Raw genomic sequence first — 27,920 nt, 5'->3', positions numbered from 1 at the left:
TTCTATCTTGTATTGTTTTATCTGTGTGTGTGGACCAAAGGTACTCGCAGGGTAGTCCATCTTATCAAGGATGTGAAGTGTTGTTTCTTTTTCCCCCAACAGAGCATACAGAGTGGTAGATTGGGTTGTAACTCACAATATTTATCTATGTTTAAAAAATATATATATGAGAAGTATCTGCATATGTATTGAGTCTACAGAACATTGCATTTCAAACATATACTGCCACACTATAGCACACTGTATGTATGTGTGTGTGTTTGAATTTAAGCAGTCTGAAGTAATGCATTGGTGCCTAAAGTGTTCTGCAGACATGGCTTTCACCTTCACTTATCTAAAACTTCTAAGATTTTTCTTGCCAGCATTCTAAAAAATTAACATGTTGCTCTCTCTATTTTGGGAAATGAAACACTTTTCATTTACTAAAACAACTAAAGTAACCACTTCTTCACTATTTTGTGATTCTAATTCCTTTTCTTTCTGTACCTTTTCTCAGCTTTTCTTGCCTGTTACTGCAAAGATTTCAGAAGAGTCTTTCTATGAGTCTAAAACAGAGGAGTCAAACAGTTCAGAGATGTCTTGTCAGATCACTGCTGCCAGTAACGGGGAGGTAGATGGCATGAACCTGCAGGCCATGATGAAGGGCTTTGGGGATATTCTCTCTATGGACCTGGCAGGACCTGTCTTGCACTCTGGGATACAGACAAACATGCAGGCCAAGCAGAACTCCTCTAAATCCACCAGTGTCAGAGAAGGGAAGAAAATCAACACGGCTGTGTCTCTGGGTGCATTTAACTGGTCAGACGACAGCGACTAATGCAATTAGTCACCCACCAAGTTCCCTCAGGCCTGGGATGAGCATAGTGTAAAGCATAGTTATGGCAGCACCATAAACTTGTATTTAATTCAGGCCTAGACGGAATATCAGTTAGTTGGAAAATCTGTAACATTTTTAAAACGGCTTACTTGGCCTGTGTTGAAAGTGTAATTAAAAAAGCAAAGTCTGTTTTTTGGATAAAGTCGCTGTACCTCTTTGTATGTGAAACTACATGCCCTTTTTTGCATTAGACATGTATCAGAACTCTGACAATACACTGAAATCCCCGTACCCTGCCGTGGCAGCAGAAGGAGTGTTACCGGTGCTTATTTTTTCTGCAAAATAATGTTTGTTCATTGTCCTGAACATTAAATCTTTAAAATGCGCAAGGGCAGCAAACCACCTACTTTATTTTGTTTAGCCTATAAAACACTCTTCATCTAGCTAACATTATATTACACAAGCTGTTTTTATTGAATTGCTCATGTTTCATGTGGAAGTAATGTATGTATTTTTATATTTTATTTCAACACTACTTTTACTTGCCTAAGAAATACAATACCATGATTACATAACATAATATAATATACAAATGTCGTTGAAGAATATTTTATTTATTGGGAATGTTCAATGTTTATTTATTTTGTTTTATATTGATTGAAAGTTTGGTCTGGTTGAGTGGTTTTAGCTAAAACCATCACATTTTATTAGAATTCTTTTTTTTATTGAGTCCCACACTTGCTGCATTTAGTATTTTGGATTAGTCTAAGATTCAGTAATCGTGTCAGTAGGTGACATCTCTGTGTAGAGTTTGGGTTAAGCTATTTCATAAATACTAATGAGGTTATACAGTATAAAATATATAAGTTTAAGGGTAGCATCCATGAAAAGCAACACAGGCCAAATTAAGCACAGTTTTCTTTCATCCCTCTTTTTTCCCCATTACGGTTTATATAGGGATACTTTATAGCCTCTACATTTCCTTTCTAATTTGAGTTATTACAAGCAACTTGTGTGTTCTTTATGATTCGCCATTGGTTCTGCTTACATTATTATTTGCCACTATTTCAACAAAAATGCTTCTTTTTTTTTTTTTGCTGGAGTAGATAGTGCAGTACACTAAGCATGTGAAATAATGATCTAAGGACAGACAACAATAGAGAATACGGCAGGACACACAGTGGGATATTAAAAAGAAATGTAGATTAGATCATAGCATTTATAAGAGACAAAGGTAGTTCTGTGTGGAATGTTGGTTAGATCTAAACTATGGCAAGAATTTCATGTGTTCCCATTTTCCAGGTTTCATACTGTATTGGCTTTATACAGTGAGTGCACCTTATATAAATGAAATGCACTATGCTGGTCTGATCTACCTCTGACCTGGGTACAGACCAATGTAGTGTGGTACCACAAGGGAAGTGTTTCCTTTTTTTTTTCTTTTTTTTTGTTAACCCCAGTTTTCTCCCCAATTTGGAATGCCCAATTGTTATTTGTATCCCGGTTTACCGCTGCTATCCCTCTGGCGACTCGGGAAACAGAGGCTGGAACATGCGTCCTCCAAAACGTGTTCCTGCCAATCTGTCGTTTTTTACAATGCGGATCCACAGCGAGGCCCCCAGACCTATAGTGCTGATGGCAGAATCATAGGCGCCCTATCGGCCACAGGGGTCACTGGTGCGCGGTGAACCGTGGATTCCCCTGCCGACCTAAGCCCTCCCTACCCGGGCGACGCTTGGCCAATTGTGTGCCGCCCCCTAGGAACCCCCGGTCACAGTCAGCAGTGACATAGCCTGGATTTGTATATGCAATCTCCAGGCTATAGGGCGCATCCTGCACTCCACGCGGAGCGCCTTTACTGGATGTACTACTCGGTAGCCCCTAAGGAAAGTTTTTTCATCCCAGCTGTGCTTCCTATGTGCAGTGTTTTCATAGCTGCATGATGATTAGTCAGTTACCAACTTTCAAATCGTGAAAAGTCAACCTAGGTTTTAAACTAGTATTAAAGTGACGGAATGTCACACGCACTGCATTTACAGCTTATGCACTTTATACAATACTACATTTCAAATGGATACTGTGACGTAATCCTATTTATAGTTCACATAAGTGTTAAAGCCAGTTTGATGTGAACTTTTTGTTTTGTTTTTGCTGCTTTCTCTTCTATATACTTATTTTTCAATAAACTTTTGACATTAAATAATGTATTCTCTGCTTATTTCTGTTCCTATTAAAACTTTCTATGTTTCACATTTGTTAAATCATTTCCTTCTCTGATTTTCTTTTTGTATTAAGAAATATTGGGCCCAGTCCACAAAGTTTTAACTTTGTTTGTTTTGAAGGATAAATAAAGTCTGTATGCATGCAATTTGTCTTGCTTGTATTATTTATTTACTTTGTTTTTGAAGAAACCAACAGGTATAAAAACCATATAAATTGCAGTGAAGACCTTTTGACTAGGGCTCATATTTTTCTAAAGTGTACATTTCCAGGGCTGGGGTTTATGTAACATGAGTTGGGTGCTCAACAGCAGAAAATGACTTTTTTGTCAAAATGTTTTTATGACTTTTTGTCGAAATGTTTGTCATTGAATTTATTAAATTATTTTACTATGAATTATGCTAAAGCACCCAAATATATCTAAAAAATAAATAGTGTGTGTGTATATGCAACTTTTTTGCTAATTTCCTGAATTTGTGATATGGAAACCACCATTTGGATTAGTCTAAGATTCAATAATGCTTTCATTCCACCAGAGGGCAGCTTTCACAATTTATTATTGAGATATGCATGAGGCTTTTTTAAGGAATTCAAGTATTGAGCTGTTCTTGCTGACATTGGCTTCTGGGTTAATTAGTGATCTTATTTTCCTGGGATATCACAAGTTTCATTGTGATAAAATGATGCAGAACATTTGGTAAATGAATAAAACTTCAGTGTCTGGTGTGAAATATTTTAAAGGCGTGAACTATACAATGCAGTGTCATGGTGTTTTTAAGTATGAAGTTACTTTATATTTGTAGGAAGTTTTGTATAAAGACCATATATTGAACCAATCACATTGCCTCCTGCTAGTACATACATGATGTTTAAAGTGCAGTCTACTTCAAGCGCTTATTTCCTTTTCAATACATCCCTTTTCAAAATACTGTGGAATAAATGCTAGACTGTTTAAACTTTGCTATACCAAACTTAGATTGCACTCTATAACAATCTGGATTGCAATGCAGAAAAAACTGTTTGGCAAATACCTATTTAACATGCTGTAAATTTAAACTTTACAGCTGAGGTTATCCAGTACCAATGAATGGTGAGTGTGCAATTTGCTTAGTGGAATCACTGGTTAGTAGAATCACAGTTTGGTGAATTCACCAGTTCTTTTCTACATCCACTGGATAACAAATATATTTTGTATTATAAAACATATTGGCCATTGTAATTATTTTATATTAATAGTGCTTTTTTATTTTTTTATTCTGCAGCTATTGCCATGTCTTGATATATATGCATGGACAGAGAAGCATGTGGTAAGTACAATATGCTTTGTAAATGTAAAATGTTTTAATCTGTTCCACATAACCACATACATAAACAAAAAGTATATAAAATATACAGTATATAATTATTTTAATTAACATATGTTTTGAGAGTGGATATGTTTTATTTAATTTTAATGTCATGTTTTACATATTCACAGTATTTCTGGATGCAACAACTATTTGGAGAAGGTAAGTTTTTAAATACAGCATCTAAAACAGTAAAAAATATATATATATATATGTTACAATTATTTTAATCTTTATATTTAACTATATCGAAATCTTAATAAATAAACCACGGTACTGGTAATATAACACATTATATATATATATATATATATATATATATATATATATATATATATATATACATACAGTACTGTGCAAAAGTTTTAGGCAGGTGTGAAAAAATGCTGTAAGTAAGAATGCTTTCAAAAATAGACATGTTAATAGTTTATATTTATCAATTAACAAAATGCAAAGTGAGTGAACAGAAGAAAAATCTACATCAAATCAATATTTGGTGTGACCACCCTTTGCCTTCAAAACAGCATCAATTCTTCTAGGTACACTTGCACACAGTTTTTGAAGCAACTCGGCAGGTAGGTTGGCCCAAACATCTTGGAGAACTAACCACAGTTCTTCTGTGGATTTAGGCAGCCTCAGTTGCTTCTCTCTCTTCATGTAATCCCAGACAGACTCGATGATGTTGAGATCAGGGCTCTGTAGGGGCCATACCATCACTTCCAGGACTCCTTGTTCTTCTTTATTATTTATTTCTTAGCAGACGCCCTTATCCAGGGCGACTTACAATCGCAAGCAAATACAAATACATTCAAGTGTTACAATATAAGTCATACAGTAAGAACAAGAAATACAATAATTCTCAAGTGTGACAAATCACAATTCAATAATACAGCAGATAATAGTGAAAGTTACATCAGGATATGATTAAATAGTGATAGTTACATCAGGATATGATTAAGTACAAATACTACAGATTAAACACTTGGCAGATTACAATATTCTGAGGTACAGGATTAAATGCAGTAAAATAGGGGGCAGATAAGAGCAAAATAAAGCATATTTAAATGAAGGGTGATAGTGTCCCAGGATACAACAGAGGAGTTCTACAGGTGCTGTTTGAAGAGGTGGTCAGGGACTGGGCAGTCCTGACATCTGTAGGAAGGTCGTTCCACCACTGCGGAGCAAGGGTGGAGAAGGAGCGGGCTCGGGAGGCAGGGGAGCGTAGCGGAGGTAGAGCCAGTCTTCTAGTGCAGGCGGAGCGGAGAGATCGAGTGGGGGTGTAGGGAGAGATGAGGGTCTGGAGGTAGCTGGGTGCAGTCTGATCAAGGCATCTGTAGGCTAGTACAAGAGTCTTGAACTCTTTACGCTGAAGATAGTTCTTAATGACTTTCGCTGTATGTTTGGGGTCATTGTCATGCTGCAGAATAAATTTGGGGCCAATCAGATGCCTCCCTGATGGTATTGCATAATGGATAAGTATCTGCCTGTACTTCTCAGCATTGAGGAGACCATTAATTCTGACCAAATCCCCAACTCCATTTGCAGAAATGCAGCCCCAAACTTGCAAGGAACCTCCACCATGCTTCACTGTTGCCTGCAGACACTCATTCGTGTACCGCTCTCCAGCCCTTCGGCGAACAAACTGTCTTCTGCTACAGCCAAATATTTCAAATTTTGACTCATCAGTCCAGAGCACCTGCTGCCATTTTTCTGCACCCCAGTTCCTGTGTTTTCGTGCATAGTTGAGTCGCTTGGCCTTGTTTCCACGTCGGAGGTATGGCTTTTTGGCCGCACATCTTCCATGAAGGCCACTTCTGACCAGACTTCTCCGGACAGTAGATGGGTGTACCAGGGTCCCACTGTTTTCTGCCAATTCTGAGCTGATGGCACTGCTGGACATCTTCCGATTGCAAAGGGAAGTAAGCATGATGTGTCTTTCATCTGCTGCAGCAAGTTTCCTTGGCTGACCACTGCGTCTACGGTCCTCAACGTTGCCCATTTCTTTGTGCTTCTTCAAAAGAGCTTGGACAGCACATCTGGAAACCCCTGTCTGCCTTGAAATTTCTGCCTGGGAGAGACCTTGCTGATGCAGTATAACTACCTTGTGTCTTGTTGCTGTGCTCAGTCTTGCCATGGTGTATGACTTTTGACAGTAAACTTCAGTCTTCAGCAACCTCACCTTGTTAGCTGAGTTTGGCTGTTCCTCACCCAGTTTTATTCCTCCTACACAGCTGTTTCTGTTTCAGTTAATGATTGTGTTTCAACCTACATGTTGAATTGATGATCATTAGCACCTGTTTGGTATAATTGTTTAATCATACACCTGACTATATGCCTACAAAATCCCTGACTTTGTGCAAGTGTACCTAGAAGAATTGATGCTGTTTTGAAGGCAAAGGGTGGTCACACCAAATATGGATTTGATTTAGATTTTTCTTCTGTTCACTCACTTTGCATTTAGTTAATTGATAAATATAATCTATTAAAATGTCTATTTTTGAAAGCATTCTTACTTTACAGCATTTTTTCTCACCTGCCTAAAACTTTTGCACAGTACTGTATATATATATATATATATATATATATATATATATATATATATATATATATTTTTTTTTTTTTTTTTTTTTTAAATACCAAATTACAAAACATCAAAAACTGTTTAAAGCTTTAAGGTATAATGATATCAGTGCTCTTTATCACAGTTTGTATGTTATTATTTTAAAGAACCTTTTGTGCAAGGAGGTTTTTTATTGACGTGTCTTGAAGCATTGTTTAATCCATGTTGCCCATTTTGCTTCACAATTTTTAGGGGAAAGCTTTTGTGACATGAAGAGATATGCAGATCTGTTTAAAGAAAACCACATCACAGGCAAAAGACTACTTCTTCTGAAGGAAAGTGACATGAAGGACATGGGTATCAGATCCAGAGGACACATTATTCATTTGAAGGTAAGAGTGTGACAAAGATTCTGTATAATGCAGGCAGCACTTCAGTCATCCTTAAGCAACTGCTGTCAGTGTAAAGAAGCAACGTTGACCCCAGCAGCACTGACCTGAGCCTGTCGTAGTTTACTTACCTCCATGCCAAACAAAGAACTAATCAGATTTAGTTTCCAGTGCCATATAGCTGTATTATTACTAAATATAAACATTAAACTAATAAACCAGAGGGTGGAATTTCTTAGTTAAAGTGTAATCCTTGACATTGTGTGTTTTCTTCCAGACTGAAATTGAGAAACTAACCCACGATTATTTGAGTCTTTTCCATTTCCCTCCTTTAATGAAGGTAAGCTCAATTTCTGTTGGATCTTTAAAGCTAAATGAAAAATACTGTTTAAAAACTGAGACGGTGCTAATACAAGCAATTCCTAGTTATTCGAAATGCATATCATTGTGGTAATTGCCTTGCTGTGTTTCCTGTACTTAGGATGCTGAATCTGAAATAGAAGATGATGCGACAAAAATTGTGAATCTGGAGCTGGTTTTCGGTTACCATTTTAAACCAGGAAGTGGCCCTCAGGTAGGATACATGATATATATATATGTGTGTGTGTGTGTGTGTGTATATATATATATATATATGTATATGTATATATATACTGTATGTGTGTGTGTGTGTGTGTGTTTGATTCTGAATATTATGTTGAATATGAAAACATGTAATTTTACCTAATTTTAAAGACAAAATTAGATTTTCTTTTTTTAATGATTTCAACAATGCCAGTATTTAAATCCTCTGGCTTTTAGCTCAGATGAATAGACCCCAGGAAGTTTGTCTCTCTATGGATGTTAAGTTACTTTTTCACAATCACTGACACCTGGGTGACTGAGCTATTGAAGTCTATATTTTAGGGATTGTTTGTCCTAATTTCATTACAAATTAAACTAACAGGAAGTTAATGCATATAACTCTACAAATTATGAATATAACTCAGTATGCAAGTAACTACATAAATTAGTATTGTGACAAATACTGTAACCAGTGTATGCATGTTTATAACAACTTTATGCATGTATATGATGCTGGGTGGTGCAGTGACTTTCTCTGTGCTGGGCCACATGGATGTTTGTTTTTTGTTCACAATAATATAAAGGTGTAGTCTGTACAGTGATGTTAAATAGAACATTAAACAACTAATAAACAATTGAAACAAAAATGCCCTTAATAAAGGATCATTTGAAGAGATTATCTATCAGCGCCCTCTATTTCAACTCATTGGGCCCTATTACACTTTTGTTTTATTTATTTTAGGAAAAAGTATATTTTTTGTCTTGCTTCAAAATAGGCCCCACTAAGTGCAACAGTTCCTGAGAACATTTTTTAATTGCAATTTTTATTTGATTAATTCATTTATTTGTTTGTTTAGCCAGGAGATTTACCCATTGAGACAAGGCCTCGTTTACAAGGGGGTCCTGGAAGGACATTTGAGTTGCCCCTCGTTTTCATTTTTTTTTTTTTATAGACTGTTATCGCAGTTAGTCAGCCACGCCTTTAATTGACATCCAGACATTGGATGACATGGAGTTGCCCTTAAGTAGTTAACAGTAAAGGCTATGGTATATAGTGTTTATATTTTGCAGTTCCTTAACTTTAATTAAATAAATGTAAATGTATACAAGCTGAGGATCCTTTTCAACCGCATATAATTGTCTTTAGATAGCAACCGTCTTTAACCTTTCACCTTTGAAACAAATATTGAGCAGTCTCAAACCAATTTACATATTTTGCCATAACACATTCATTACATTTTTTTTTTTAAATTTAGTTCTTTCATCTAAAGCAATGCTTCATTTCCATTCTTCACAAATCTGGTTCTTTGTAGGGGCGTCTTATAAGAAAAAAAGAAGACTGCTACTCTAGGGCTGTTTGAATATAATCAAAAATTGCCCATTTAGCCAGAAGTCATTTTCTTTTTAAAAGGCAAATGTTCTTTAATCTTTCAGCTGTTCATTGTCCCAGCATAAATAGTTTCTTTTCAGTGCATTTGCAGGGCTGAAATGAGCCTGCTAATTGCCTCCCATTTCGACTGACATGTGGTGGTTTAGTGGGTAGAGAACGCAGCAGGGAGAAGGAAATAGGAGGCTGAGAAAATGAGAGCTAATTATTTTCCCTGCCTCATGTCAGGTTCTATGTCAGCCTTGTTTTTACAAACTAGAAGGGTTTAGCACTAAATAAAACAAACTAGCGTCATGTTTTTATATACTGGTGGTGTCATGGAAGCAGCTGCACTTCTCAAAGACAAAGTAATGCCTTCAATTGTATGGACACCATCTGACAGCCAGTGTAAGTCTCTGCTAATGAGGATATCACAGTGGTGCCAAGTGAAAGGTTCTGAATTATGTATGAATCATCATTAGAACAGCCATAGTCCTGTACATCATTACTAGACATTGTTTCTGACGAAGTGATTAAAACAACCTCAGTTCTAGACCCCAGTGTAACTTGTAAATGCTGGTTTGGGTTATTAGTGCACTTCTTAGCCAGCAGCTTCCTGTGGATTTCTTTTTAGTTACAAGAAAACCCTTGGGACAATGCAAGTGTGGGTCATGACACCTTGTAGAACAGGCCGCAGCACGTTAACAGAGCTTGTGTTATCTCGGCACTGCTGTGATTTTTTTTTTTCAATGTGATCCAAACACAATAGCATTCCATAAATTGTGGGGCAACAGTAGCTCAGCAGCAAAAAATAATAGTGAACCCTAAACCCTCTGTCTACGTATCGGCCTTGATTATACCTTTTTCTGGAAGCTGCTAAGGAAAAATACATCATTTATATTTACTGTAAGCATACATGGAGCTCATAAGTATTGCTAACCTCACAATATCAAAAGCAAATGTTTGTGTATTTTCCTTAATATTTACACAGCTGAAGGAACTATATATATATATATATGTGTGTGTATATGTGTGTGTGTGTGTGTGTGTGTGTATGTATGGATGACAACATCCTCCACAGTTTATAGTTACCTCTCTGAGGGCCTAGAGGAACCCATTGGCACTATTGAATGTGTGAAGCCCAGAATTTCAGTTAAAAAGTGTTTTTAACACTGAGCTATAGTATCTTGTTACAAATACACTGCATAACTAATAACACTATAAACAATTGCACTTTGAAAAAACAAACATTTGCACAAAAACGTTCTTAGAGAAGTTACTGTCTCATTCTAGGTATGTGTTGCTTCAGAAGATACTTGCCTAAATCAAAAGAAATGCGAGGTCTTAAAATGACATAACTTTCAGACCATATCTAGTGGTAGAGTACTGAAGCAGGGCAGTTCAAGCTTACCAAAATCATACCATGGTGACTACTAAAATTAAACAAGAATGGCACGCCTGTGCCAGCTTCCTTTAGGGATCTTGTTCAATGTAATAAGAAGTCCTTGTAAGGGAGAACTTGACAGCAGTAGGAGAGAAGGCTGGGATTCATCTTCTCTCCAGCTCGACAGACAGATGGGATGGGTCCTGGAGGGGCAGCCCTGAGCCGGCAGCACGGTGCTCTGATCAGCCACCGCTCCGTGATCACAAGAGCTTATTAGGCAAGAGTACTTTTACACCATTTCCCTTTCAAGCATTTCTGCACTGAAATACACAGTGGACAAAAGGTAAACACTAGGGTCTTTTCAGTGCAGAGACGAGTGTGGACTAGCTATTGGTTTTGTATTACTGTTTGGAAATTTTAAATCAGCAACAGTAGCCTAGAGAGTAACCAGAATATTGTAGTATTATTATTATTATTATTATTATTATTATTATTATTATGAAAGACCCATTACTTTTACAGAATCCTATAAACTAGTGGTGTGAAAATCAGCCTGAATCATTATAGTTAAGTTGGACAAAAAAAAACAAAAAAAACGAAGTAGCTAATGTTAATGCGACAAACTAAGACATCTGCTACAAACTCATTTCTTCTGGCTGTTGCACATCATTATCAGGGTTTTCAGTATATAGCAGTAGTAGATTGTCCCAAGGGGGGTCCCCTACATCAAGTGCCTCGTCTTCAGGGATACCTCCCTAGGAGCCGGCACGGCTGTTAAGTGGCTATTAAGGTTTTCAGTTCAGATCACATGAGGTCCTCTTGTCTGATTAGAGGCTGTTCTCTGTGGAACACCAGTGAGATCCTATGTTTTTTGCTCTCTTACAAACCCAAAATAAATTGTACTCATTACAATTTCAGTTTTATGACTTTATATTTTCAATTTTCGATGTTAGATTTACCAAATGATGTTTCTACCATACTAATATTTTTCCCCCCAAAGCATGACCCTGGAATCCCCAGAAATAAAATTTAAAAAGATATGCAAAACAGATTAACAAAAAAATGGTTTGAAAATAGCACATATATATATATATATATATATATATATATATATATATATATATATATATATATATTAGATGAGCGTCAATGAGATACAGGAAAATAATTTCATCCAAGGTTTCTGTAACGTAATAAATTACGAGACCGAAGGTCGAGTAATTTATAAACTCAAAGAAACCCGAGATGGAATTGTTTTCCTGTAACTCACTGAAGAGTCCCATCTGTTATTTTTTATAATACATGGATACCCTTGTGATGCTAATATTAAAGAAGACGAGGTTCAGCAGCACAGTTGTTTTTTTGTTTTTTGTTTTTTTTTAAAACGTAGTGTTGCAGTGCTGTACAGACGTTCTATGTCATTATCCATTAGTGCTTCAGCTTTATTTGGATGATTGCCTTTACCTTGTTTTAATTTCCCATTCCTCTCCATTTTCTCTGAGATACAAGCTTTATATCATTTTTTTTATTAACATGTTCTCATTTTGTTGATCATTAATGAACATTTCTGTACTGTGGGTGTTGTCGAGTGATTGAAAACGAGACATTTTGTGTTTGAATTGAAAGTGATGGTCTCGAGGAGTCGAATGGATCAAAGTTCAAGTGTATTTTCCTCTAGAGGAATTATCACTTTTTAACGTCACTACTGGTATTATGCCTTTTTTCCAAATGGCTCAGGATGCAAATATAGCCTTCATCCATGTATTCTCTCTCCCTTGTTCTTTTCGAGATCTCCTGACAGACACATATCTGGTACACCACAACCATTCTGCCTGCAGATACCAGCTGTAACCTCCTGCTGCACTTGCACTAGATGCACCTGCACAGCTGAGTAGGTGACACACAACTGCCTGCCAAAAAAGCAAAACATTTTACAGCTTTCTTCACAGCACCGACCGACAAGGGGTCTCCAGCTGGCTGCCACGTTTCTGTTTACATCAACTTGCAAGTGATTGAGCCGAAAAAATAAGAATAAGTTAGTACTGGTGGAGAACCTGCGTAAACACACAAACTGTCTTTGTTCTGGAATCGTTTTTAAGTTACGCTTTTTTGAGTTTGAATTCAGTTGTGTTTACGCCAATTCAATGACTCAATTCAAGACAATGAATGTTCCCTTCCTGTTTCAACTTACAACAGCATTACTGTTAAATGTCCTCTAGGTTGTGCTGTTGATTTAGAATATGTAAATGTGGCCTCGGCTGTACAGTATATCATGTTAACAAGCATTGCAAGTGTATCTTATGTGTTCATTGTTTCTTTTATGACACAAAGGGTGGTACGTGATATTACCTTTTATTAAATTCATTTAATCAGAATAATTCAAGGCTTTGTAAATGATATTTTCAGTACCTTATCCAATGTGTGATTTTACAACACAATGATACAACAACATTCACAAAAATAAATTCTTAACAAAATCTCGTGACTATTAAATCAGAGGTATATAATCATTTAGTAGAAGTGTCCATACATTTAGGAAATTTAGATTCAAATCCTTTTTTTTCAGGGAGTGGGCGGGGGCAAATATTCTTGTGAACAAGATGTCTTATCTCAATGTACAATGTAGAATTTTTAACTTCTGTTTTAATTGTTTAAGAAAGTGCTTTTGTAACAGTTACTGTATTGTGATGGTCGGTTTCACACTTTCCAAACGTTGACACTCCCTTACTAAGAACTATGTAATTATTTATGAATTTATTTAAATAAAAATGTGTAGGACTGCAAATGGAAAATCTACATGGAGCTGGATGGGGATGAAGTTGCCATAATGTACATTAAAGATGTGACTTTCAGTGCCAATAGGCCTGACGCATATGTCATAAAAATGACCAAGGTAAATATACTAGCCAAGCTATGTATGCAGTTTCCCAGTATATATATATATATATATATATATATATATATATATATATATATATATATATATATATATATATATATATATTAATACAGCTGAGCCGCATAACTTTTTTTTTTTTTTCAATGGCTCATTAGAATATTTGGCATTCAAAATGATTTCAGTATATTCTGCCTGTATACCATATCTTCTCTTTAATTGAATTCAATGTAGTTTTTAAATAAAAAGACTTGTATTCAATGCTCAAATATATATGAACACTTTGCATGTCAATTGTGTAGCCACTAAAAGAGTTTGGATATCTTCTTCTGTAAAATATGTTTAAAGGATGCTAATGTGTTGTAGCCACCTTTTGTGATGGACAAGTGGATTGTTGGAATAAGAGAGGACCAGGTTGTGGAATGTGTTGTTAATTATGAGGTGAGAGTCTTCATTTCAGAATTCACTCATCATATTTTAATGTGAACAGCATACCTTTTGATTTTCAGTCTTGTTTTTCAATTGACAAAAAAATAAGTTATTTGTACAACAAATGTTTGTAAACTAAAAACTAACAGACTGATAAAAATAAAGGGTTGCTTCCAAACTTTTTTGAATTTCAACAAGAATTCACTTACCCTTAGTTCTCCAGGGATAGTCAAATTTTGTTCATTCCGCGTTCTATTTTTTTTCAACAGAATGATGTCAAGTCTCCCAAAACAACAAGACACAACCATGCTGTCAGGTGGTGTTCTGTTAGTGCTCGGGATGAGATAAGAACAGTGGAGCTTGTAATACAAACTGCTGTACCAAACACAGAGGGAAAACAAAGCAGTAGATCAAACTCAAGTAAGTCTTTCTTATAAGTATTCATAAAAAAGCTGTATCAGACATCTAGAACCTGTTACAGTAATTCAAACCACAATGACTAATTTTATCACATAGTACACTCATATAGCAGTTACTGACCAGATTCATTGTGCAGTTTGTTCAGATATAGTGAGGTTAAACCTGTTTCATACACATCTGTTGCTCTTCACAGTACAGTGCACACATGTACATAACTGAATGTAACATGCATATTGGCTTCATATAACATTCAGATAACAGAAAGAAGTCCATATGCACAATCTGTTGCTCTTAAAAGGTATAGACAATGTCGACCCAAGGGACTTTTTTGACCTGAAAAAAGAAACAAGGACCAGGGGTCACAAATGGAGGTTAGAAAAATGGGCATTCAGAACAGAAAATAGGAGGCACTTTTTACACAGAGAATTGTAAGGGTCTGGAACCAACTCCCCAGTAATGTTGTTGAAGCTGACACCCTGGGATCCTTCAAGAAGCTGCTTGATGAGATTCTGGGATCAATAAGCTACTAACAACCAAACGAGCAAGATGGGCTGAATGGCCTCCTCTTGTTTGTAAACTTTCTTATGTTCTTATGTTCTTATCCAGCAGTTCTGACTGTTAACCTATGATTTTTAAAATCCCAAATAAATCAATATTTTTTTTTATTTAAACCATATTTTATATATTTTTTTTTACTTTTAAGTTGTAGATCCTCAGTGGATATATGACCTGAGAATAAAGCAGTTATTGATGAATACAGCACAGCAGCATCACACAGCATTACCTCATGCCAGCAGTGCCAGCGCAACAACTTTACCTCAGTTCTTAACATTCTGCGCCGATCAAGAATCATACGCAGCAGCTGTGAGGAGATCCCCTAATCACTGTCAGGCTTCACCTTGGAATGACTCCAGAAGTTCATCCCCAACATTGGAACTGACTAAAAAGCTCTCCTCAGTGCACCTCGGCTCCAAGGGAAGCAGTCCGTCCAGCACAGCGTCAGAGAGCACTTCAGATAAAGGAAGTGCAAGAGCTGGTTACCACAGCGATTATTCAGGTTACCGTTCCTTAAGTGTTTCTGGAGGGACTTACAGAGACACACGGTCACCTACAGGAACAAAACCAGAGAGGCCCCACCGAGCTCCACTCCATTTACCAAGGACAAATAACTGGGCCTCAGCGTCGCCAAATAATCACAGGCTAATTCCAGGGATGTCTTCCAGAGTGGACGAAAGCAGAGGTGACACAGAGGCACAAAAGGTTGGTGAAGGTGGTTGGACCAAGGTTGAGCGTCAGAAAAAGTCGCCTAGGCAGGACAACAAACAGGTGAAAAGCAGGCCGAGAGGAGGCAGCCTTGGTCGTGGTCGAAGCTGATTGTGATACCCACAGGTTGCTGCTCTCTTCAGACACTGAAATACTATCGTTATATTAACACTACCTTGATGTTCCTATGTGGTCAGTCTGTCACTAGAGTGCAGTATCGTTTTACACACTAATCCAATTGCATAAATCTGTTATTTTTAACAATGGAGGTGACACCTCTAGCTTCTTAGCCACAGAATTGGTCCCTGCCTAACCTCCCCTCCTTTTTCCTCCTCCATTACCAAATTGTAAAGGCTTTTTAACTTGACCAATGCAGCTCCAGATCACTGCCATTCATTTTTCATTTTTAAACTTAATTTGGCTCTATTTTTAATATGGCTGTTCAGTGATTGTTCAAGCTGTTTGTCCTTGAAATCAATTCTACCTAACTGTTATTTTATTGAATATTGTTGCAGCACTACAGACAATGTATGTTGGACATTTGTTTATCCTCATGCTCTGATTAATTACATTATGGCATCTTGACAATTGTGTTTAACAGAATGTATTTGTGAATAAATACAGGACATGAAACATTTATTTAGATTATATTTAAATATGTTGATTTACTAATATTTTGAATATTTGTATTATAATTTATATACCTGATATCACTATTTGTATTTAATATAATTATCTACCTGATGTAACTGTTTTTAACATGTCATTAAAAGAGGTTTACTGCTATTTTACAGGAAGTAAAATATTATTTACTGTATATAATCTTTTAGTAACTGTTATGTCTTCAGAAATGTGCATTTTGCTTTGACTGTGTCATTAATTACTTTAGAGATGTAACTAAAAGAAAAAGTAAAGATATTTGTTAATTGTAGCAACAGGGTTCTCTGTGTTTATTTCATTGTCAGAATTTCAGAGTGGCATGCACTTCAAAAGAGTAGATTGGACCTCATTAAATTATTAAGTAAATCCTGGACCATGTGCATTTGTTATGCTAAAGTAGTTTGTTAAATAGTTATATTTCAAACATGTAAAACTTTCAACTACAAGTAGGAACACCATAGAGTCAATAACACGTAGTCTGACGTATTCCGCTATTACCTTTTTTTAAATCTGGTCAGAGGTAGTTACTGGTGTTCCGGCCACTCTTGTTCAGGAGATCCTGATTTTTAAATGAATTAAAATGCAAGTTAATCCCGCCAGTACTGAACATCTACAAGATTACACATAATTGTAGATTCATATTGAATACAAACTAAATGAAACCACATGGCGCAGTGAGGAATATGCATCACGTTATTTGTTCTTGATTACACTGGTAGCTTTTTTAAAAAATAAATATTTTTTTTTGTTTTCAATCCAAATGCCATAATGTAAGTTATATAGGAAGTGGCTGAAAAGCACGACTTTTTTTTAAGATTCTGAGAAAAATATCGGAAAACCGGGACTTCTGGTCACCTTACCTCTATGCAAATTATCTTTTTTTTTTTCAACAAAGTTAATTAAATTGGCGCCACTAGAGAGGTCCTTAATGTGTAAACTATATAAACAACAAACACAACATAAAACCACGAAGAAAAAAAGAACATGCATATCTGCTTCAATTTTTATATATTACGCGAAATAAATAAAGCGCTTTATTTAAGGTTTCTCACTAAAATGTGTTTATAAGTTATGTTTGTTTTGTTGGATCTAAGAGAGGACCTGATCTAAACGCGCGAAATACTTGCGTGTGCCCCTCCTTCTGGGGAGGTGATCGGATTGCGCTCTGAAAAGTTTTGCAAGTTTTACTCATAAGCATAGAAACTGGAGGACGGTGGAGGAAGTTACACAAGGAACACACGTGAAATAATCTTTTAACAGACCACATAAACAACTCACTATGGGCCCTTGTCGTACTACGGTAAGAGTGTGCACACTTTTCTTATTTGTAAATTGCAGAGATTGAAACGTAGTGTTGAAAACCAATTTGGGAGATGGGAGATGGGAGTTGGAAAGTATGTATTGCATTGCCGTAATGTAACTAGGTAAAGTAAAATAATTTAATTGTTAATGTTATTTTGTACTTTAAATCGACTTGTGGTTGTTTTTAGTCAAGTTTCAGTATTTTGCTTTTTAACAAATGTCAGATTGGAACGTACTGTCAAGCTTAAATTAAAAACTGCTTTGTGTTTATGTTGGGCTGCAGATGTGGCATCACATCATCTCCAGGGCTTGTTGTACACACTTGCAACACCATACTGAGTTTACATTGGGTGGTTTCAAATGTATTTATTTTCGTTTGTTTATTTAATTTTTTCTTCATTAATACTTAGATGTGCAATTGATAACTTCGCTTACGTTGCGGATTTACATGTGTCATTTGATTGTTTTAATTTGTTATATATATATATATATATATATATATATATATATAACACTGCATATTGCTTAGTTTTTATTATAGCACGTGCATATAAACGGGACATTAATAACGTGCTGCCTCAGACTTGGCGTCTTGTTAAAGATCACGTGATGGTGGTCTAGCTCTGGACGCGGGAAAATGTGTCAGCTCTTCTGAGTTGTTGAATTGAATAGGACTCTGAATTGTAGCTTAAAATGAATGCTGTTAACATTGTGACGGTTTCTGGTTGTACTGTTCTGAAAAGGATATTTCAAATGGACTAGAACTGAATGTAAACAGGTTAGGGTACAAAGCTTATTTTGCTTACTTTTGACACACGCGTCAGACGTTACAGAGGGGGGGTTGCGTTGAATGTAAAAGATATTGTTAATTTACCCACAGCTAAATTAAAACTAAGTTCAGTTTCAGTTCACACAGCTGTGACAAAAGAAAACGCCACTGCCGTCGGAATTTACTTAATTAGATTGTACATCTATTTATTAATTTAACACTACAATGTATGCGAGGTATTTTATAAAGTAACAGCACTCCTGTCTTTAAAAAACAAAAATAGCAGGTTGCTGTAGATGTTAAATCGGATGAACCTTGTATTTCACCACTGGTATGGGTTGCATACCACCAGCATGTGTATGAAGCTAGTGTAGGCGAACAAGAACAGTTAGGTTAGGTGGCTGAAAATGACGTTATTCTTTTAAAATCTGAAATCCCTATAGCAAACATTTTGTTTTAAAGCGGGGCCTCTACTCTCTACAATCTTAAACACTTAAGACATATTTTAAACTAAATTGTCTTCGTACCATTTTCAACATTGCAGCGGGTATCGCTTCCTGTAAGAATGAATTTGAGAAGCTTCCGAAATGTGCCTCTGGTCCCCATGGAAACATCCTCCTCTGATGACAGCTGCGACAGTTTTGGCTCGGATAATTATTCAAACACGGTAAGTGTAAGGACATATAACTCCCCCATCTGTATTATATTTTGTTTTCAACCCTCTTTCATTTTTATTTTGAAATTAGTTTTATAAACTGTATGGGTTTATATATATATATATATATATATATATATATATATATATATATATATATATATATATATATATATATATATAATTTTTAATTTATTTATTTTTTAATAGAAGAAAAACGTCAAATCAGAGATTTTCACAGAAGAACTGGCTAAGATTTTTGATGCAGACTCAGATGAGGAGTCTTTCTGTGGCTTCCAGTGCACTGAGCTTCCAGATGTAATGGGCGCAATGGTGAGTTTTCACCCTTCTGTCTGATTTGTTAGACAAATGTCTATTTCAAGGCCTTGAACATTTTTTCTTAAGTGGTGACTGAGTGACTTAAAAGCACTTTCCCAAAAACCCAGAATGTAGTACCTTGCATACTTTTATTTTAATGGCACTATTAGAGGGAACCAGTAAGGAGCATCGCAGTTATTTTCAGCCTGTAAATTAGGTAAAGTGGTATGAACTTTGGAGCTGAACTGTCTGGTTTAATAAGGGTTATGTATTTAAGGTGTGTGTTTTTTTTTCTTCAAATTCAGTTGGAAATTCTTAGTTCTGGTGGGCATTAGAATATAAATTTATGTGAAAAAGTAATTCATGGAGAATGAGGATTCTATCAAGCGCTCAGTATTTTTTGGGTGTGTGAACTGATGTCCATAACTGGTAAACTACAGTAACCCGAAAAACAAAATAACAGCACAGTGGTACAATGTAATCACGAAAAATATCACCAGTTTTGTCCCTAGAATCCATGTGCACAAGCTTTTCACCTGTGGCCTAATGCATGTATGTTACAGCATATTTTTAATGTTTAACTGAAAATGTTGCATATTTTTTAACTTTAGAAAGTGGAATCTGAAGATGAGTCATTTCAACCAAGGCGGCACAGAAGGCCCCCCCCATTAAAAGTAGCCCTGAAATTCCCAGTAAGGAAAGGGAATGCTAGGGAGAGGACACCTGCAAAGCCACTGTCTCCACAACAAAAGGAATCTGAGTCTGATTCAGATTCTGATGATGAAAAAGGCCCAAACTTCATAGAGAAGAGAGCCATTAATATCAAGGAGAACAAAGCTATGGTAAGTGTAGTAATTAAAACACTTTGCATAATATTATTAAATGGCTCCTGCCACCCTTGTCGTAGCCAGCACTTACATTATACTTGAACAATAATATTAATAGCAAATTTACTTTTGGCATTATGAACGACTGTTGCTTAATACTGTATTATGTTCTTTAATGTTTATTTGTCAGTAATTCATTTCTTTCTGGATTTTCAATTTTTCAGCTTGCAAAGCTTATGGCTGAACTGAAGAATGTGCCAGGATTTTTTAATGGGAGAATGTCTCTGCCTTCGAATCCCTCAGTGAGAACCTTTTTTTTTTTTTTTTTTTTTTTTATATAAATCCTAAGCCTACCAGGAGGGCATATTGGCTCCTTCCTAGAGGGAATAAACAGATCTTTGACAAACAGGGTAATGTGAAAGTAATTAAACACAGGAAATACAGAAAACTCAAATGAGAGAATTCCAAAGCATGTTGGAGAAGTTAGAAGAAATTAAGGTTTAAGGTCTTAGATAAAGTGAACAGATTGTATCCATAGTTTGTATTGTATACCAATAAAATGAGTGCTGAGTAAGAACCTGCTTTCTGCCCCCACAGCCCAGGAGACCCTCTCGGCGCTCTCTGGGAACAGGCCCTGGGAGGAGGAACCCAGAGCGCAGTGCCCGACCCCATACCCGCTCGCGCTCCCTGATTGACGGGCCCCCCACGCCTTCACCAGAGGAGGATAGCGACGAAGACAAGTACAGCTTGGTGAGGAAGAGGAGTACGATGGATGATGACCATCAGGTAAGGGCAATATGTAACCCTTATTGGGATGCAGGTTCCATTTCTAGTCAGGAATTTTCTACCTTTATCAAGTATACTGCACCATTTTAGGATTGAGGGACACTTTGTTAAAGCAGCATGTAGTTTCATCTGATCACAGAAGCTAAAAAGGATTAGACGGGATGGGGACTGCACCAGTTAAAACCATTGAACCCATTCCATCCAGAAGATTACATGTATTATTGATTGTATTCCCTAGCTAATCTCAAGCTCTAAAAATTCTAAAAAAGTCTTTTTACTGTATGTTGTTTGTTCAATTGCATATTTTTCCAAGTCCATCAACACGTTTTTATATTGTGGTGTAAGATCTGTAAAGAGAATGTAGTAGACTGCCATTTAAACAACTGGAGTAGTTGTGATACCCAATTGTTTTCCAAAATGTTGCCCTGTGTTGAGTCACGTTAGTTGCTCCACCCATTCTTTCTTGGGAGGAGTAACTACTGTGACTCTTGACCCAGCTATCTATTTGAAATAATGAAAAACTGAGTGCTTTAATGTGATCTTACTCTAGAGCAGGGGTGTGCAATTCCGGTCCTGGAGGGCCGGTGTCCCTCCTGGCTTTTGTTGCAACATTGCCCTGAATTACTTAATTGGACCAATTATTGGTCTAATTAAGTAATTTAGAGCACAGTTGGAACAAAAGCCAGGAGGGACACCGGCCCTCCAGGACCGGAATTGCACACCCCTGCTCTAGAGTATATATGTGAGTGATATGGATTTGGGTGCTTTGGTTACTGTTACAATTACCACTGATTCCAGTTTTCCTCCTGCTGCAGGGTGAGCCTCGCAGGAGAAGTTATACAGGTGCTATGACCATCCCTCACATAGTGCGCCCAGTGGAAGAGATTACAGAGATGGAACTTGACAATATCTGCTTTAATGTCAGAGAGAAAGTTTATAATCGAGCAACAGTAAGTATTTTATATATATATGGTTGATGAATGTAAAATAGGTTCATGCAAGCAGCTTTAATTATTTTAACCCAGTTGCATTTTTTCTTGTCAGGGGTCCACTTGCCACCAGTGCCGTCAAAAAACCACTGACACAAAAACGAGCTGCCGCAATCCCAAATGTGTGGGAGTGAGAGGACAGTTCTGTGGCCCGTGCCTCCGGAATCGCTATGGAGAAGAGGTTCGAAATGCCTTGCTGGATCCTGTAAGTACCAAACACTTGTACAATTCATTTTTTCCCTCTGGACTGCTATTTTAAAAATGCTTCAGTTTAATTGCACATTACAATTTTTTTGTGCTTCTGTTTATTGTCTGTTAGCTAAGTTGGGGCCCTATAAAGAATGTTACATTTATAATTTTAGTGACTTGTTCCATGCACAAATGGTCTGCCTAATTTTTAAAATAAACATTCCTACCAGGGTTGTGCACTGCAGCTGTCTGATGTGAAGCCACCATGTTGCTGAGAAACTTATACACGTAGTTTTGTACTTTCTTGATCAAGGCATCATACTGTGATGTCCTTGGTTTTGAATAATGGAGGGGGGACTACAAATGAAATAGTTTCTCTCAATTTGAAAGTATGTATGTCTTATTGGAACAAACAAAACTATAAACTCCTGTAAGCAATCCTGTTTGTCTTGGTAAGAGTTGTTCTGGTGGCTACTGCAGCACACAAATTATTGTAAAGACCACAGATAATGGATCATTACATTTTTTAATTTAATGTAACATTTTCAAAAGGAATAATTGTCACAATTACATTAGTTCTGATGTGCAAGCTTGTGTTTCCATAACATGCTTTTGTAAATGTTAGAGATCTGAAGTCTCAAAGGATAACCGAAATTGCAACTATTCTAATCTGCATCACTGACGTGCTGGGCCTTTGATCAGGAGTTAACTTGTACTGTTTTCTTATAGAACTGGCACTGCCCCCCTTGCCAAGGAATCTGTAACTGCAGCTTCTGCAGACAGCGAGAAGGGCGCTGTGCTACTGGTGTGCTGGTCTACTTGGCAAAATACCATGGATTTAACAATGTTCATGCTTACTTGAAAAGGTAATTTATTTAAGACTAACATGTAATGTAAAATTAGTGGTTTCACAGACCCTGATTTGCACTAGTCTAGGACTACTTTGCCTAAAATAGTAGTTAGTCCAAGATTTGTTATAATTGGAGTCTGTGAAGCCAGCCATAGGTGTCCAAGATCAGTGGTAATCAGGATCTGTAAAACCTGCCTTAAATGATTTTACTGATTCAATTTGTCTTGAAATATGCTGCCTTTTGAAGATTTTGGTTGGTCGACTGAATAACTTGTGCTTTTTCCTTTTTTGCAGTCTTAAAAAAGAACTTGAAAATGAAGTGGATGAAAACTAAAACGTCTTGTCTTTTTATATTAGATTTTACTGTTCCTCTTGACAGATTTTAAAGTGTATGTATATTTGCCACTTGTGTAACTTACCGATATGGTGAATTGATCAAATGTATGTTGATTGTAATTTAATGCAAGATAAACACTTGTGCCTTTTGTGACCAAAATTGGTTAACACTGCTCCATTCCTGTCTTTAATTCCAATGAATATGTTATTGCTGGCAGTATGTCTGTCTCAGTGTACATAATGGAATTTTACACAAGTTTTATTTCCAGCACTTATGAAATGTACTGATATTTGAATTAACTTGTGTTCATGTTGAGATATGGTGCTATTTTGTCAAATATTTTAGCAAGTTACATGTAGTAGAGTCATTGATTTACTGCTTTACCCCAATCAATGTGTGTCTACTAAGCTGTTAAATTGACATTCAGAGCCTCCATCCCCACTGCAGCAAGTTCATCCAGTCACGAACGACTGCTTACCCTGCACTCCAGGAGCGTTCTCCTACTGACAGGGGTAAAGTTGTGCTGGAAAAGCAAAGATTCTGCTTCCCATCGACCTATAGAAATAAATGCTGATAACATTTTTCTAATGTTCATTATTGATTGATTAAAGTTACTATGTAGTGATTGTGATTAAGTAGATAAAGGATCTCCTTTTATATGTATTGCCAGCATGTTTTCAGCAAATTAAAAAGAAATGTGGAAATTTAATAGGTGAATGTTTGTTTTATTTTACTTTAATTCATACCTTACAGTCTGCATTCTTTAAAACAAATTACACAACAGAACATTGCAATAAACTACCAATTGTGCTATTAGGGTTTTTTTGTTCACTTACAAAAACAATTCTTCAAATGTGCTGTACAGACTTTAATAGCTTAAATGGGTAAGTTTTAGAACAAACACTGAATTTGTATGTTTTCTACACACTTAAAAGCAGTGCAACACCAGCAAGAACCCATTTGGCAGGCCTTTCTTTTGTTTTTAAATAGAAAGTCCATACATATGTTGCACCTCTTAGTTTGGTTTTGTAAACCGGGCACTCGTAAATGTTTCTCGTCTCTTGTCTGTCATGAGGAATAGCCCTCACAAATATTACCGGCATCATCGGGGTCAGGTCTTTCAGACGAGCCTCTGCTATGTTTCCACCATGAGTGTCCCACCTGGCACCTGTGACGGAATGTAACAAGAATCACTCACAGTATTTTCAGGCAGAATATCTGCATTATTGAACTGTGGTGATATTAAATGTATGAAGTATGCATTTAAGTATTACAAAAAAAAATATAGTTTAGCTTGGCTAATATTATAAATAATTGGATTACTCACCTTCCATGTACAAGCCATAGACATAAGCCCCTTCTCTGGCTGGCTGGTTAAATTCTTCCTTAAACTTTTTTGTGACGTCCACAGTTAAATGCATCTTATCCAAAGGCCACTCATTTTTCCTTGCCAAACTCTGCATTACAGCTGAAATTATATAAAGTTAAATAAATACAAAATAATTGGTTCAAAAAGGATTACTTTATCATAGGTATCCACTACCCCACAGGTGCCATTTAAAACCAAAAGGACAGGTCACTGTTAGGCTTGAAAGGAAAAATTTAAATATCAACAGTGTTTAAAACACAGTGTGTCCAAATGAAATTAAAATAAGCCACCAGACGTATTTGCATATCTAAACTGCTACAGAACTGAGCGAGAGAAAAAAACACTACTATTGCATACAAAAAATAAATTATCTCAATTTGCAATGTTTGAATTTAAAACTGATATAAAAATCCAAATCAAGACAGTTAAAACAGTTACAAGTTTCTTTGGTCTATAAGAAGCTAATATATATATATATATATATATATAATTTTTTTTTTTTTTTTTAATTTTGTTTTCTCCTGCCTGTGAAAGCAAAATATAGAAAAGTGACATGGATTTGAAGCCGTGGACCTCAGAGCTATGGGCCACCTTTATTTGAGAATGTGATCTAGCAGCGACTGACGAGAGTTGAGCCAAGCTAGTTTGTCGTAACTCATTAGAACCCTTCAGACGGATCCTGCTTTTCCATGATGAGCTCCTCTTACTGCCAACGCTGATGCTGAGCTACCTGAAGCATACTTAACATTATTCTTTTTTAAATGTTCATTCAATGTGCCTTGAAGCTTGACAGTATAAAAAACAACATTCTAATATTTATTTTTATTTTCTAGTACTAATCAAGACCTACATAGTAAATACTATAGGTTCTCATTAACATTGTAAGAAAAACATTTTTCATGTACCCTCATTCACAAGCCTCAAAAAAGGTACATCTTTATAGTTTTTACATTATGTTATTATATTTTAGCAAGTTGCACTGAAATTCATACATAAGTTTAATTTCTCCTTTTTATTTTTAGTTTACTGGAGAGCTTTCTTTTTTCTTTTCAAAACAGAACTGCTTCAAAAACTATTAGCATAATAAAGATGCACTTGAAACTACCAGTATTAAATACCAATGATCATCCACTTTGAGATGATGAATATTTAGGGAAATAATTGTTTATGACATTCAAGCATTGAGCTGATCTGGTAATCAAGCTATGAAATACAATATTTATTCATTAGAGCAAATTTAATGAGGCCTCCTGGCAGTAATTATAAAAATTACTGTAGCAGTAAATTACTAATGAGTTCTGCCACACTGCTGCCTACCTGTGAGGAAGGACTGGGGGTTGAATAGACCTGATATCCAGACTACGCTGGGGAGAGAGAGATCCTGGGTCCAGGTATCTAGTTCACGGCAGCGGAGAAGGAGATCATTGTACCTTTGAAGCATTGAGTCAAATTAGGAACCGCTGTTTTAAATTAGTTTCATCCATAGCCTAAAAACACTCAGAAATCAAAATCCGAAAATTGGTCACAAAATCTTCATTGAAGCATTTCAAACTTAAGTTTCTTTTAATTTTAAACGTATTCTTTATAAATGCTTGGGGTGATGAGAAAGTAATTCAATGATTAAACCATTATGCTAAGCCATGGACATGCTATTCAGCATTTTTTCTGCAGTGCAGAAATTATTTTCTGAGGAGAGCAAATTACAGTACAAAGCTAGAAACAATTTAACCAAGTTTCTGTGCAAATTAATACACCAGGTCAATCAAATATGGCATAAATATATCTTACAATACAGAATCATATATTCAGGTAAAGGAAATAAATATTTTAAATAAATAAATAAAATTCAATTTTTTGGGAGGGTAGGAGGGGATAAATCTTAAAATCCATCATATAATTTTAGATGCACAAGAACGACTTGTTCTACTTTGACCCCTGCAAACCTTAACAAGAATTCAAAAGTGTTCTGCAATCGATTTTTCCTTTTTTGATGTACACCTAGTAATACAGCTGCTGTTTGGCTTATGACATGTTACTTACCACTGTGCTAGACTGTATGTTGATGGATATGCTAGCTTGGTCCAGGTGTCAGGAACATTATCAAAGAAAAGAGCTGTCTGCAGTTGCTCCATCTCTGAGGAAATTGCCAACTCACCCTAACAAAAGAAAGCGTAAGTGCACACTTTGTGGCTCAAAAGAGACTGATAAGATGACATGATAAATAGTGAATTCCTTGCAGGGAAAACACATCAAGTAGCTGATCTTGACAATTCTGTTATTTCTGCAGCTTCTAAAGGTAAAGCACTTTTTTCTGTTTTATGTGTAGGTTAATTTAAGTGAACGTATTTAAGTGAATGTTATGAATAATTTAAAGATGAGACAGATTGGAAATGACATGTATTCTATCTGGAATGCATTTACTGTTGCTTGTAATTGGCTAGTTACCTAGTCAAACCCGTTTCACATCGCAGGATAGACAAAAGCACCAATTATTATCAGCAATAAAAATGCAAGTAGCATTTTCTTAGGGTTTAATATATCTGCAGTTTATTTATGTGTGAATTTGATGCAAATAAATACATCATTCAAGTTTATTATGAGTGTTGACAGATGGTAGCTGAATGGGTAGGGGAAAACAAAACAACACTCAACCAACCTTGAGTCCCAAATCTAGTTCCTTAAGTGAGCGTCTTATTTCATGCGTCAGGGTGTTCATTCTTTCACATTCTTGAAAGCACACTAAAATATAAGGGGAGCGTTCTGCACTTTTGGAAGTAATGTCAGACATATTGTACTCCTCAGGTAGTTTCTCCAAAATGTCATCAAGGATCATTTTTACCTTAAGAAATACCAAACATTATATTTTAGTTCAGGTTACTGCACACTTTTATTTGCGTTGGAGCATATGCAAATAGTTTTTTGTTTGTTTGTTTTTTTCAGATCTTTGATTAAATATCCTTACTGCACAATTCTACAGAACTGTTAAGCTTTGGTTGTTAATTGATTTGAACACACATTTTGAATATGCATTTTTAAACAATAAAATGCAAAATATCAAATATTATTCATAACTCAAGATGTGATTTTAAAATGGAGTACATCTGGACACATGAAATTTACAAATGTAAAATAAATAGAGAGAGTAATATAGACAGGAATTATTCTAACAGTGTACAATTCTAATCGAGGTGATCTGAGAGGAAAATAAATACAAG

General features: G+C 36.1%; 3 protein-coding genes across 7 annotated transcripts in view; 2 read left to right on the top strand and 1 right to left on the bottom strand.

Moving 5' to 3' along the window:
- LOC117406331 (mitogen-activated protein kinase kinase kinase 20-like) overlaps positions 1-16,440 on the top strand; it is a 34,285-nt gene extending 17,845 nt beyond the window's left edge. For 2 of the 3 annotated variants that reach the window (XM_034010271.3, XM_034010280.3), the window contains exons 12-20: positions 4,300-4,344; positions 4,515-4,545; positions 7,196-7,335; positions 7,610-7,672; positions 7,814-7,906; positions 13,423-13,539; positions 13,909-13,983; positions 14,241-14,391; positions 15,095-16,440. In XM_034010271.3, coding sequence (XP_033866162.3) covers positions 4,300-4,344; positions 4,515-4,545; positions 7,196-7,335; positions 7,610-7,672; positions 7,814-7,906; positions 13,423-13,539; positions 13,909-13,983; positions 14,241-14,391; positions 15,095-15,765 — 1,386 coding nt within the window. In that variant the 3' untranslated portion in view covers positions 15,766-16,440. Of the gene's footprint in view, positions 1-496; positions 3,186-4,299; positions 4,345-4,514; positions 4,546-7,195; positions 7,336-7,609; positions 7,673-7,813; positions 7,907-13,422; positions 13,540-13,908; positions 13,984-14,240; positions 14,392-15,094 lie in introns of those variants that run through there. The other variant, XM_034010291.3, reaches the window with a different exon arrangement.
- An 866-nt stretch (positions 16,441-17,306) lies between these two features.
- LOC117406345 (cell division cycle-associated protein 7-like) lies at positions 17,307-24,045 on the top strand. 3 transcript variants are annotated; one of them, XM_034924411.2, is made up of 10 exons: positions 17,307-17,614; positions 18,930-19,052; positions 19,254-19,373; positions 19,970-20,200; positions 20,410-20,487; positions 20,783-20,971; positions 21,787-21,921; positions 22,016-22,165; positions 22,879-23,015; positions 23,294-24,045. In XM_034924411.2, exons 1-10 carry the CDS (start codon positions 17,594-17,596, stop codon positions 23,331-23,333), a joined length of 1,224 nt encoding a protein of 407 aa, XP_034780302.2. In that variant the 5' UTR covers positions 17,307-17,593; the 3' UTR covers positions 23,334-24,045. The 3 variants fall into 3 exon arrangements, with proteins under 3 accessions (XP_034780302.2, XP_058888231.1, XP_058888232.1); XM_059032248.1 differs by having other exon boundaries at positions 17,311-17,614; positions 19,251-19,373; XM_059032249.1 differs by lacking the exon at positions 17,307-17,614 and adding an exon at positions 17,635-17,738 and having other exon boundaries at positions 19,251-19,373.
- The window catches only part of dnah9l (dynein, axonemal, heavy polypeptide 9 like), a 67,248-nt gene continuing 63,368 nt past the window's right edge, over positions 24,041-27,920 (bottom strand). The window contains exons 77-81 of the mRNA XM_059031329.1: positions 27,362-27,544; positions 26,746-26,861; positions 26,023-26,135; positions 24,664-24,804; positions 24,041-24,504 (exon numbers count right to left, since the gene is read on the bottom strand). Of these exons, the coding sequence (XP_058887312.1) occupies positions 24,257-24,504; positions 24,664-24,804; positions 26,023-26,135; positions 26,746-26,861; positions 27,362-27,544 (801 nt within the window). The 3' untranslated portion in view covers positions 24,041-24,256. The remainder of the gene's footprint in view (positions 24,505-24,663; positions 24,805-26,022; positions 26,136-26,745; positions 26,862-27,361; positions 27,545-27,920) is intronic.

Source organism: Acipenser ruthenus, chromosome 10 (genome assembly GCF_902713425.1).
Source record: "Acipenser ruthenus chromosome 10, fAciRut3.2 maternal haplotype, whole genome shotgun sequence".
Taxonomy (NCBI): Eukaryota; Metazoa; Chordata; class Actinopteri; order Acipenseriformes; family Acipenseridae; genus Acipenser; species Acipenser ruthenus.
The sequence above is the reverse complement of the archived record's forward strand: the minus strand, read 5'-3'. Positions and strand labels throughout refer to the sequence as shown.

Excerpts from the sequence above, each read along its gene's own strand:
- LOC117406345 (XM_059032248.1), top strand. The coding sequence starts at position 17,594 with ATGGGCCCTTGTCGTACTACG. Across the intron at positions 17,615-18,929 it reads TGGGCCCTTGTCGTACTACG|CGGGTATCGCTTCCTGTAAG; the intron begins GTAAGAGTGTGC and ends TCAACATTGCAG. Across the intron at positions 22,166-22,878 it reads GAAATGCCTTGCTGGATCCT|AACTGGCACTGCCCCCCTTG; the intron begins GTAAGTACCAAA and ends GTTTTCTTATAG.